General features: G+C 36.7%; 1 protein-coding gene across 38 annotated transcripts in view; it reads right to left on the bottom strand.

The window, feature by feature from the left end:
- The window catches only part of NRXN3 (neurexin 3), a 1,557,595-nt gene that overhangs the window by 38,934 nt on the left and 1,505,201 nt on the right, over positions 1-13,460 (bottom strand). For 28 of the 38 annotated variants that reach the window (XR_014313529.1, XM_082737598.1, XM_082737605.1 and 25 more), the window contains one exon: positions 12,747-12,825. Coding sequence is in view for 36 of the 38 variants with exons in the window: in XM_082737598.1 (XP_082593724.1) it covers positions 12,747-12,825 (79 nt within the window). In the remaining 2 variants the exon portion in view is untranslated. Of the gene's footprint in view, positions 1-12,737; positions 12,826-13,460 lie in introns of all 38 variants that reach the window. The other 10 variants (XR_014313528.1, XM_082737604.1, XM_082737611.1 and 7 more) reach the window with 1 other exon arrangement.

The raw sequence follows: 13,460 nt of genomic DNA, 5'->3' as shown, positions 1-13,460 counted from the left end.
CCTGACCCGAAGGCAGACGCTTAACTGACTGAGCCACCCAGGTAGCCCAGAAACAATGAGTTCTTAATGTCCTATCGTATCTCACGTGGTCTCAGGAACTTAATGGAGAACTCAACAAATGTGTGTTAATACTGGCGACAGAATGAACAAGAAGGACTCATGTACACGTATTTATGTGAGGAATTTGTAGTCACATATATATGACTATCAGAAGCCTATCAGATGTCCTTAGATCAGGGATCAGCAGACTGCCAAATCCAGTTTCTTGCCTGCTTTTGCAAATGAAGTTTTACTGAAACATAGCCCCGCTTGTTCATTTACCTATTGTCTGTGGCTGCCTCTGTGTTACAACAGGGCTGAGTAGTTGTGATGGGTCATCTAAGACTCAAAATCTAAAATATTAGCTCTCTATCCTTTTACAGAAAAAATCCTGCCTGACCTTTGCTCTGAGGGATGGATGGGACAAATTGGAACACTTGGCAATACAATGTTGCCAACTGTCATTATCTTTCAGCAGAAAGATGCCTCTGTGTTTCAGAGCTAAGAGGGCCATGCAGCTACTGGGGATGGAGGACAACTCAAGCGTTCGCAACTATAACATTTTCTGGTTTAGAAAATCTGGCTTCAGGACTGGTCAAGACCGATATAGCTTGTAATGAGACACTCAGATGCTTGGGCGAGCTCTAGTTTCCTTGGAAGGATTCTAATAAAAGCAAGCACAGCTTTAAAAAGATGCTTTCTTTTTAATTGTCAATTTTAGTTCTTAATAAATCCTTTTATTCTTGCAAAGAAAATTTAAGGACCCAAAAAAGTTTGGTTTTTGGTTTGGGAGGAGGTTTGTTGTTGATTTTGATTTTTTTTTTTTAATAGTCTGAGACCCATAAGGTAAGAAAATAAGAAAAATGAGGGACTAAGAAAGATGTCCTCTGCCACCCTTGTTCACTTATTTTGTTGCTTTCTATTATCTGTAACATCGAAAACACTGTGTTCCAAGGAACATAATTATTTCAGAAATAAAGAAAATGCAGCATCTTACTCTAAGAGCCTCTGTCTTCAGAGGGGCTGTTGTCTGATCAGATGTTCTAAACAGGACCGCTGATGAGTCATGAGCGAGAAGCCCCAGTGCACAAATTATTACATAGGAGAAATCGAGAGGGGATAACCTCGCATCAGTGGTGGCATTTGCCCTGAATATTGGAGCCATTCCACCACACAGGAAACCAGAGTAAGTTGTTTCAACCACAGCTGTTTAGATCAATCAGAACTGAGCAATTTCATAACCCCAATCAAGCAATGCTTTTGAAGCCTTTGAGAGACACAGTAATTAATCCACTTAACAAGTACTACCCAACCACTTAATACACTCAATACACAAACTTTCTGTCATTGTTATGCAAGAAGCCAGCTCTTTTATATATCTGGGTTAATGGGGAGTAAGTGCTACAGAGTAAGAGACAGTATAGCCTCGTGACTAGTGTGCGGGCTTAAGGGCTGGTTGGATCGGGTTCAAATCGCATTTCTTCTGATTCCTTGCTGTGTGGCCTTGGACAATTTGCTTAGCTCCTCTGTCCCTCAATTTACTCATCTTTAAAATAAAAACGATAATCATAGCCCATCACAAGACTTCTATGATGACTAAAGAAGTTTAAAATATAAAATACTTAAGACTATCCCTGACTATAATTGAGTGTTCAAGGAATATTTACCAAATGAAAGAAAACAGAGAAGCAGTGGCAAACCTATAGGAGAAGGCCTAGAAATCAGTTCAGGAGACTCTATTCAGTATTATATGTCACTGAAAGTTGACCATGGGGGCAACTAACCCTGACATCAAATCAAAGTAAAATATTGCACTATTGGAAACCCAATCACAGAATTTTCTCGTCAAATTAGAAGGGCTAATAAGATCCAACACTTTTCCTTTTTAAGTCCCAGATCTCTCAAACTCTTTTACAAAGCAATGATTAAGTATCTAACGGGAAAACAACTTTTTTAAGTTTCAGTCATTTGTCTGTAATACAATGGTTCTCATGCTGTTTTAAGTGTTAGTACACTAGTTTACTCTAAGAGGAAATGTAGAAGTAAAAGGGCATTGATATATTTCACTGGGTACTTGGTTAATTAACATGCATCAAATACTATAACTAAATAAAGTTCATTATATTTTAAAAGTTACAAAAACATAACAAGTGAGTAATGGAATCATGCTGGAGGCTACAATTACGTGCTCAGAAATGCATCTATTATGTCTTTCTGAAGCTCAAGCAGCAAAATTTGTGAACCCAGGAACTATCTTATTCATCTTCAGTGTTACTAAAGGAGGAGTATTTGGCAACTCTATTTTGAGGAAACAGAATTAGTGAAAGCTCCACAAGTGAACCCATGAGAGCTCCAAAATTTAGTGCTTTAATAAGTGTTTAATCCGGATCCTCTGCACACACTGCAGTAGAAATAAAACGTGTCCATTTTCAAATGAATTTGGGTTTGAATCTAACCTCTGCCACTAGGAGCAGATAATACAATCTTGGAAAAGCAGAGTTTTTGAGTTCTTCTTTTCTCAACCGTAAGATGGCCATCACAGTTTCCCACTCACAATAACTTAGAAAAATATTAAATAAATCCCATTGTTTTTTGCCCCCCAGCATGGTTCTTAAGCCAGGGGTTGCTAGAGTCAGCTCCTGACGGCTAGATTATTTTCAGCAATTTTGCCAGTCGGTTGTTCAATAATCATCATCAAAAATGAAAGCATATAAAATTGCAATTAAATACGTTATGACAAAAACCAAGGTATTAAAAACCCAAAACTCATTATTTCCTGGTTATATCACTACATTTTATTGTTATCTGCGCTCTCGAGGTGATGATGTCTGTAGTGTCTGTGGGGAAAATACTACATAATCACGTACTAATGAGCGGTAATTCCCAATTCTCAGTTTCGTGTTGTCATACTTGTGGCTTGAACTCAGGCATGTGGCAATACTTTACATGACAGAAAGCACTATAGTCAGAGTTGTGTGTGTGCTGGTTCTTAACATTTATGGGCTAGTTGCTTTCCCTCATTCCTCATGAATACCTCTCCCCTCTCCCTATCACCTTACCTCCCTTTACTCTCTTCTGTCTTCCCTCTCTCCTTTCCTGTCTTTTTTAAAAAGTTCTTCTCCATCCACAGTGCCCACTCCCACTAACCTCCTCTTGCTTTGCCCTTACCCTAAAGAGCAGCACAGAGCTACCTGGACCTGTCTGAGACATCTCATCATAAAACCATCTGCCTCAACATGCTTTCTCTTTTCCAGATTAGAACCATGGACTTCTAGAATCTTGGAACTATTTTAAAAATCTTGACTCCATTAACCCATTGCATACTTATTTTATATTCTCTTGCTCAACCTTTATGAATAAGGAGGTGAAGTCACAAAGATTCGTCTTCATATGATCAGTGTTAAACAAACCACATCATTCCAGTCATCCCACAAATTTTCTGGATCATCAGAAGTATTGTCCAGCACCTGAATAATTAACTGGGCACTTTTCTCCACTTCTCTCCCAAGAAATTCAGACTCTATTCTCAGAACTAAAGTTATTATCGATGTCATGTGCTTTAGAAAGAGAAAAGAAAGGATTTATTCTAAGTCAAAGTGTTGGCTTGGTAATGCTTCCATGAATTAAAAAAATAATATAAAATATACATCATTTGACTCTGAAAGATCAAAAGATACTCTCACCTCAAAATATGCATGAGGTAGAACCAGTGAGTTAAAAAGCTTTTTTTTTCTTTTTTACTTTTTTTTCCCTCCAATCTCTTGCCAAACACATTTATATTATATTTTAGGTTAAAATGCATAAACATAAGTGCTTTTCATAATAAAACACATTGCAATTCTCACAAATTCCTTACCAATTCAGGAACAGGCACTGCTCTATATAGCAGAAATGAGGATCCTTTCTTATTAGCATTTTCTGAAAAACCTTTCTGTTCATCTGTTCCTGAAGAAAAGGTTTAACTAGAAGACTGATAATCAATAGAAAAACTCTCCGGAAATCAGCCTTTACGTGAAATCTCTTTAGCAGTAAGCCCATTTGATTATGCCCAAAAAATCAACAAGGGTTTCCTGTTGTTGTTGATCACGTGGTTTTTTGGCTCTTATCATTAGCGACTTCCCACACTAAGTTTTGCGCACCGCCCCCCCCCCCAGCCAGTAAAAAGCACAACTTATGACTTCCAGATTCAAAGCACAGTTATCAGCCTTACACTTCGACTGAAAATTTGTTTTGCTTCTTTGTGAAGTTCCCTAGGGGTGAGGTTAAAAGTAGAGACAAGAGGGGAGTGAGAGATAAAGGGAGAGCATTTCAAACCACGTATTACAAACAGAGAACAGAATCACAGAACAACAGCACGACAGTGGACTCCGAGACAAGATGGCAAGACAGATGTACCAGACAAGAGACACATGCTCGACTGCTGGGCCAAGGGAAGCAAACACAAGAACAAAACCATACAGAGATGTGAGAGCAGCTCGTGGGGGCTGCCGTGACCCAATGGAAATAATAGGAAAAACGAGAACCCATGAAATTATAACTATGAAAGAAAGTTACCCCCACAACTCATACACTGGACTTGCTGGGTTAGCCGGGATGTGTCACTTGGATGAAACACAAGATGGCATCGTTACAGCCATGCATTGGTGATGAAGGCCATGGTTAGTCGATTAGCTACAAAACTATCACTGCATGCCACGCAATGATCCTAGGCTGGTCCAGAAATAAAAGATACAACAAATATTCTACATCTGCAATAAAATTCTTTTTATGCCATCTGAAATTTGTGGGCAGGAATGTGTTTCTCTGTTGTATCTGGATGTCTGTCTTTCCTTCCTTCTTTCTTTCTTTCTTTGCTGACTCATCTGTCCTCCTTTCAATTAATTATATTGTCACATGGATGGGGTGGGGGTGGGGGGAAGAAAGCCAAGTGGCCTGTGCAGATATGGGGAAAAGGGAAAAGGAAGGAAATTAAAAGGAAAAATATCTATATAGGAGGAAGAAGAGGAAAACACAGTATTTCATTCTTTGGTACACAACTTTCTTGGAATTATGGGGGTTTGTTTTGTTTCGAGCATAAAGATAAATACTGGAGGGATATGCTGAAAGGGGAGAAATTAGAGATTAGGATGGCAAGAAAAGATTTTGTTGCCTTGTTTATTTTGTATATCTATGTATCTCTCGGTATTTAAAAAATGATTATAATTACCAATAAAAATATAGCAATGAGTTTCACATAGCCATAATGATCAAAATACTAAATGTGAATCAAAACAAAATAAAGTAAATTGAATCACCAAAAATTCATGCGGTACAAGATGAGGTGAAACGACAGAAAATGTTTTTCAAATATATACAAGATATATATCTATGTATATATATACACAGGAATGTGCATATATGGATAGATATATCTGTATAATTTTTTTCTCTCCACCCCTCCCAGGGATAACTGAATTATGGAATCGTCACTGTAATTATGATACAGAAAAAAACAAAACCTAAAGAAAAGTTCGCATGCTTTGTTCGCCAAGTTAAAACAGTATCATGCAAGTCTGTGTTGGCTGATGTAAAAATGGAGGTGTGAATTTCTGTGTAAACACATGACTGATGGCAGGGACTGTTGTTAATCTCTGTTTACATTAGTCTAATATCACTTATACTGTGTCTACATATATATGGCGTGATAGGTACTATACATTTAGTATGCACAGACATTATATACAAATACATATATATATATATATACACACAGTATTTATACTGGGACTTAATGGGAGAAAAAATACAGAACAAAAAGAAAAAAAGAAAACTCATAAAAACCTTTCCTTGGAAACCCAATCCCTCTTTATTAATTTGGAGGGGAGGGGGCTTGCTTAAACTCACTTGTTATCAATTACTTGCATTGGCATTTGAAATCAGGAAGTTCTCGTGAGTTTGGCTTGAAATTCTCCCTTCATCATGCCCAACCATCTTTACCCTGCTACCCAAGAAGACCTGGTACTAGACCGTACTGTGTGTGTTCAAAGACAAGTTTATTACTGAACTGTACTAATTTTTCAATCACAGTGAATCTGAAATTCTGTGCCCTCAAACTAAGATATAGAAGAATGATTTGGGGGGGGGGGGTAAGTGATTCTGTCATGGGTTGGTATCATCTTCTATGATTTTTATTTTTCTTGCCCACTCTTAGGCTATGCTATTTCTAAATTAGTAACCTCTCCTCCAAGTTCTGACAATATTCTAGGCATTTCCATTCACTGTCCACACTGGTTCTTCCCTTTCTTCCCTTTTTCTCTTTTTGTTCCTTTTATTTTTCTATCTGTCTTCCCTAATAGACTATGAACTCCTTGAAGATGTTTTGTCTTATTTTTGTTTTCCTAGCACCTATTCTGGTGCCTACACAGAACAGTCACTAAAAGTTATTGCACAAATCATTAAACTTTCAAATGGAAATGTGTGTACTTACACATTGATCTTATTGATTCCCGCCCCTTCTCAACATGCCACAAAATCGTGGGTAATGGAAACATTTTTTTTCCATTTTTATCATTCTTATTCGATTTACTGTTTTTGTTATGAAAACCATGATAATGGTCAATCCATGAGCCACCCATTTTTTGTATGTCATGCCTGAGCTATCTCTCACCTAATTATGTACTAGCCAATCAGACTTTCCTATGCTTTTATTTCTATTCATACCCTAATTATCAATGCAATTTACCATTAAGGATTTAAAGGGCACATCTTTGCTTCAATAACTTAAAAATTAGCTTGGGTTGAAGTGGAGTTGGGTTATAAGAGAATGATACGATTCATCAACGAGTGGGTTAATGAATGAAAACAGAAATTACACCATTAAATTGGGAACATTATGTACCCATAAACATAGTCTATTAATTTATAAATCACTGGATGAAATTCAAAAATTGGTAGGGGTTAGCCTAGATCTAAATGTATGAATACCTATTTGCTTTTGCATACATTAGACATGTATTATAACTCAGATGTAAAAATGACTAATGTCTAGCCAACAAATGAGCAATTAAATTAATGAAATTTACATCTATTTATAGTCTTCTTAGCAAAAATAAAACATTTCTGAGATTACTTCATTATCCTAGACACTCAGACACTCCTAAGGCATTTTATTTGGGCATTTACTATTCTACTATACACTGAATTTTATTTAATTTTATAAAAATCTTTCCATATGGGGGGCGCCTGGGTGGCTCAGTGGGTTAAGCCTCTGCCTTCGGCTCAGGTCATGATCTCAGGGTCCTGGGATCGAGCCCCGCATCGGGCTCTCTGCTCAGCAGGGAGCCTGCTTCCCTCTCTCTCTCTCTCTCTCTCTGCCTGCCTCTCTGCCTACTTGTGATCACTCTCTGTCAAATAAATAAATAAAATCTTTAAAAAAAAAAAAAAAAAAAAAAAATCTTTCCATATGGAAACTCAAGACTGCAAATAGAATCATTATGTCATTAGTCCATATTTCCATGTAGAAAAGTCTTTCTAAAATTAAATTAAAATCCATTTCTTTGTAATAAAAATGTGTAAGTTGCTCATGCTTTAGGCTTGCCGAAAACGTTAATGACAGGGTATATTTCTATAAACACATAAGACTACAAATATCCTGTTTAAAGCCAATGGCCAGCACATATAGGGTTTTTTTTTAATCTGTGGATTCTGAAAAATAATTCTTATCATTCTGACCCAAAATCAGTATTGTCTTAACATTTCAGCTGCATTTTCTATGGTGATTCAGCAAATAAGAACCTTCAGGATTTCGTGAGTTATTAACAATTCAGTGCCAGATTTTCATTTTATAAATATTGAGGAATCTCAAACTGATAAAGATTAGGAACCCAGTTCAACCTGGAGAACACAATAAGGCTATGCTCTTGGTGTTTTGCCAAATTTAAATTTCACCCACACTGGGCTGAATATTATTGTGTGACTAACAAAGAGGAACAAAGTAGCAATAACACCTAATGCAAATGTGAGGGCTGTGGATTTCAGGAGTGAAAATACATCTGAGAATCACTCTGGGGATAGTAATTATTTTGTGATCTCAAATTACTGCCAGTAGTTTAAACATCTCCCTCAACCCCACCATTATGAAAGTTGTTTAGCACAGTCTATTGATGGGTGGATGTGATTCATCCTTACTTCCTTTTTACTGTCTGCCCTCTTGTGGGAGGACTGTCCCTTGAGATTTGATCAAGAACCGTTTTAACAAAAGTAGAAGCAAAAAACCTGGCTAATTGACAACCAGAAAAATGTATCCTTGTGTAATGGCTGGATAATCAATATGGTTAATTGTTGTCATGCCCATTTCTCAGGTGTAAAAGGCATTTCTTGTTCTTCTTCTTTTTTTTAATCTCTGCTCTTTGACGCCAGCCTTCAGTACTTTAAGATACTGAGACTATAAATATATAGAATTCAGAAAGCTGATAATTTTCAATTACACAAGAGCTAACCTGTGATCACAGTATTTCTACTTCCAGAGACATAGACAGTGGAGGTCTAGACAGGGGAAGGGAGAGATTTCTTTTCCATTTGGGAAGTGAATTTTGTCAATTTCTCTATATATCAGAATCAGTTCCCATATTTTAGATCACAAACGTGATCTTACTAAAGATCTTAATTGTAATTTGATTTCCCATATCATTTATCAATAATCCCATTTTCTAGTTAGTGGTCACATGAATCCTCCCCAGCTTATTTTTTGTTGTTGTTGTTGCATCCAAAGAAGTGAGAACAATGAAACATTAATTCACTGCACAATTTCATATCAATAGAAGCATACTTGGGAAGGAAAGAATTTGTTTGTGAAGAGACAAGTCTGAAATATTAAACAGACACCAACTTCTTTTGCGGGGAATATAATCCATGTGTACAAATTAGGAAAATTAAAATCCTGACCCTCAATTTTAGGTACTTGGTTATTCAAATATTCTTGTGAATATTTTCATTTAATGCAGGTATCTTTGTTATGATTTTATAAAGTTTCAATGCTGGTTTCTCCATGTAAATGTTCAGAAAATGCAGTTTGACCTGTGACTCGTTAAAAAAAGTAGAGAATTCTTTTTTGAAGAAGAAGAAATATGGGTTTCTGAGGTGAAATTTATTTGCATGGAATCATGTATTTTAAATAATTCAACAGGTGTTATTTAGGTCTTTAAGGGAAGATGAAGTTAGAGATACAAAAAATCTGCAATCTTAACCTAAGATTCTGAGGTATTTTGAGTGTCATATAAATTCAATATAAACATACTCCTGGAGCTTTCACTTTCTGACTTGCTCTCATGGCCTCGGGTTTTTATTTTTTTAATTTGTTTTTTACTCATTATAACCAGAGAGTATTTTACACTCACTGGATTTAAGATTTCTAGACTATCATCAGCCAAACTCCAAAAAAATTTAAGTGGTCCTTAAGATGATCTGATTGAGTTCTACAAAGGACGGTGATCCCTAAGTGTCAATGCAGGTTGTGGGTGTGAAAGGCAATTGCTTACATCTGATTCAAAACCAGGAGATGGAAAGCCCATTCTCACTTAGCAAAGATTATGTTAAGAAAAACAAGTCCATTAAAAATCTGATGCTCACATGAAAACAAAAGTTGTTGAATAGAGCATATACTAATCTATTCAATTTTATGAAAAATGAGAGTTTTAATGAACCTAAATAACTGCGAAAGCTAGAAAATCCTACACTGGCTAACAAATTGAGAGAAGAAAAGGTTGTTGTTAAGTAAGATGAAATAAGGCCTGGGTAATTAACCACATTTAGTATATTTCCATCAAACATCTGGTCTGGAAAAGAGTAAAATTTGAGAAACTGAGGCAGTGAGTTAGAATGTTCAAACCCAGAATTGTAACCTCCGTATTCACACAGAATCTCAGACTAACAAATTATGTCAAAGTAATCTAAACCTCACCATTATTTGTTGCTGTATGAGCAACGGAAGATTTCTCTTTTGACAAGGCAAAACCTAGCTCCAGAAATAACTGGTTTAAATTTTTCTGATTTTTAAATCTAGATTGTTCGGGGAAGATGTGAAGGCTATGGAGGTATTTCTCATAGAATACAAAAGAAGCCTCAGTATCTCTATGCTTATAACCTTCATCAGTGTTAATCAGGCCCCCAGGGTAAAATCTCTATGTCAGTAGGAATATCTATCTCCTTCCTGTATTAAATATGCCTCTAACGTATTTCCGTGTATATCTGAATCACTTATCAGGAATACTTTATGGAATAAATAAATTGAGAAAGAAGAAATACTTGTTCTTCCAATGTGAGGAGTTGAATAGTCCCAGGCAGAGGGAATCATGTTAGTTCCTTCAGGGCCAACACTGTGTCACTTACCTTATTTATATAACCCCCTCCCACACCCCCTTGCTAAACACAACAGATTGTTTTAAAACCTGCCTTTTTCTCCCACCTGTCCCATGTAATTATATTACTCAAGAAATACTGGCATTGAATTTCTGTCCTCTGCTTTTGAATCAGATGAAACACCTGTGCAGCCACTAAAAAAAAAAAGCAAATGGACTTAGTTTGGAGCCATTCAGGTTTGGGCCCGTTGGAGTTCAATACCAAATGGCAATATACACCCACAACCTGGAGCTGTAGACCTTGTGAAGCAGATCTGGAAAAGCCCTCTGTTTTATTAGGGAGGTTGCTATGGTGATGACCACGCGTAGGAGGCAGGAAGGTAGTAGCAGGAGACAGTGGCAATATTTTGTAATGGCCAAGCCTTAATTTTTGTAAAAAGACTGAAAATCCAGTTTTGAACAATAATGTTGCATCTATACAGATATTACTGCTATGAAAGCAAGATAACCAGAGAAAGGATGAACAAAAAATTCAATGTAAAGTCTAGGTATCTTAAACTATTGGCCACGAAATCAGTTACTTTAATACATATCTTAGGGGTCATGATAGATTCATATCTGAATTCCTAATATCTGTTACCTGCCTAACATATTGTTAACTCAAAAGATATTTGCTGAACTGAATTATTTTGGAGAGGAAATTTAGGTAACAAAGCTCCTAATTCTATTTTCCAATAGCTTGCTTATGGAAATCAGTAGGACAGGAAGGCCTCAATGCTAGAGATATACTATATCCTGTCCTAGTGCTCAGAAATATTTACTGAATTAATGAATGGATGAATTAATGAGTGATGATACCCAATTCTGGTATAGACTGGAAGTATCTGCCTTCCAGTGTTATTAAAACCTCATGTAGTGCGTCAAGATTATTATCTAATAATCTGAAAAATTCTGACCACCACGCCAGAGTTACTTTCCTTCTATACAACTGAGCTCCTAAAGGAACAGGTCATATTCCAAAAGGCCCTACCTATTATTATGTCCCCATGTAATGCTAAAAATAGCAACCCACAGAACTTCCTTGATTCAAAGCCACTTGCAAGATACCAGTCAGAACTTCAACAAAATTTGAAAAGAAGAAAAAAACAAACAAAAAAACCCCCAACCAACCAAACAAACAAAATAAAACAAAACAAAAAAACCATAAATCATCTTGGGGTAAGAAATGGAAGGTTTTTACTTTTGTTACATATTTTTTTCACAAACCTTGAATTTCTCTAGAATTAAGCAAAAGAAAATGTTTCATGGCTCACCTTTTTTTTTCAAAGAAAAAAAAAATAAGACAACCCAAAGAAACAACTAGAATATTCTATTTATTTCTCTCAGCCTTTGCAGAAATAAGATCCTAACCCAACTCCAGCTTTTAATTCTATTAAACATACACAGAAATTCGATGATATCTGTTCTCTATTATATAGATATATAAATGTTAACTTATAGCAAGTCTCAAAACAGACGACTTGGAAAAATTGATAGGAAATAATCAGGGACTGCAGTTACCTGCTGGACAATATATAGCTCACTATAAAGAAAGACCATAAAATATCAAAATGTATCCGGGTGCGAATGGGTAACACACTGAAGCCTCGAGTGGCCAAAGTCCTCTTAACTTCAGCACAGTAGATACATTTTGAAGCATCTCAGCCGTTGACATGGCATGGTTCCGTACTAATTTTGTGTGTCCTATGCTATATTACTGCACAATTCTCTAAACGCAGAATGAACAAAATTAGTATAAATATAATGCCATGTTAACTGCTGTTGCAATCCCATGGAAATCGTGTTTTCTTTTTATTTTTGTTGTTGTTGTTGTTTCATTTTTGTTGTTTGGGTTGAGTTTCTGGTTTTATTTTGTTTTCCACACAGGCTCAGAAACATTTCAGGACGTTTAAATGATCTTGATCGCTCCTGTCTGGGTTCATGGTGTTTTGATGTTATTCCGATATGGATATCTTCATGCCCCCACAACCCTTTGTCAATTTCATAGTCGCCAGGGCTGCTGTACTTTTCCTGGTCCCATAGTTAATCTGGGTGCCCAATTGCTCAATGTTAGGTGGTACACCATAGATTTTTCTTTGGGTGTCAGGAACTGATGTTAAATTTCCCTGGCTTCTTATCTGCTCCTTCCATGGGATTTGATGCTTTGGATTATATATTAATATTTATATATGTATGCTTATACATATATAGATATAGGAAATACATTAACACACTATTATATATATAAAACACATGTATATTCACATATATGTATGTATTGTTTTTTTGCAAATGTAAAAATAAAGCAAGCAAAACAAGACTGACCTAACCTACCTGTACTCGGCTCACATTCAATGAAGTCTTCGTCATCGCTTGAACATTCAGCAGATGAAACAAGGTCATCTGATGTTGGCTGTGTGTGTCAAAGGAAAAATAATGGGGTAGGGGGAAGGGGAAGAGAGAAGAGAGGGAGAGATAAGGAAACCAATGAACAGAAGCATCAAAGACTTATCACGATGTCCTGCTTCCCATCATTATTATGTTTCTCTTTTCTGAAGAGAGCATGCTGGAGGATAGAGCATTTTAAACTCTTATGCAGCTGTGAATGGCGAAGGGTTCAGACAACCTGTGTGGACTTTATGAAAAGCTGAATGACTCCAGGTGGTTCCAGGAGGCTCAAGAACTATCCCATCCCTGTAAGTCACATTGTACAGCCTGACTCTATTCTGATTTTGATTTCAATTTTGAGAATCTGAAGGGCAAGAGGAGGGTTATACAAATGGTGGGCCCTATAAGAGTGCAAGCCAGCATGGAAAGGCACTGCAAACTTCGAGAGGGTTTCAGTGCATATGGTGTGTGGTCTTAAGTGTATGATTTGGTGGTTGTGAATCTATAGGCAGGCGTAATTCATGAATGCTGTGGAATGCAGTCTGTTCAGGAACAGCATAATGGCTTTTGTTGCTAGCAGCGATCTCTTCATGTAATTGCTGCAATTAGCTGAATTAGTAATGTAGGCCAGCAGAGAAATACCACATGACAGCCTCCGGA

This window comes from Mustela nivalis (assembly GCF_964662115.1).
Source record: "Mustela nivalis genome assembly, chromosome: 6".
Lineage (NCBI taxonomy): Eukaryota > Metazoa > Chordata > Mammalia > Carnivora > Mustelidae > Mustela > Mustela nivalis.
The sequence above is the reverse complement of the archived record's forward strand: the minus strand, read 5'-3'. Positions and strand labels throughout refer to the sequence as shown.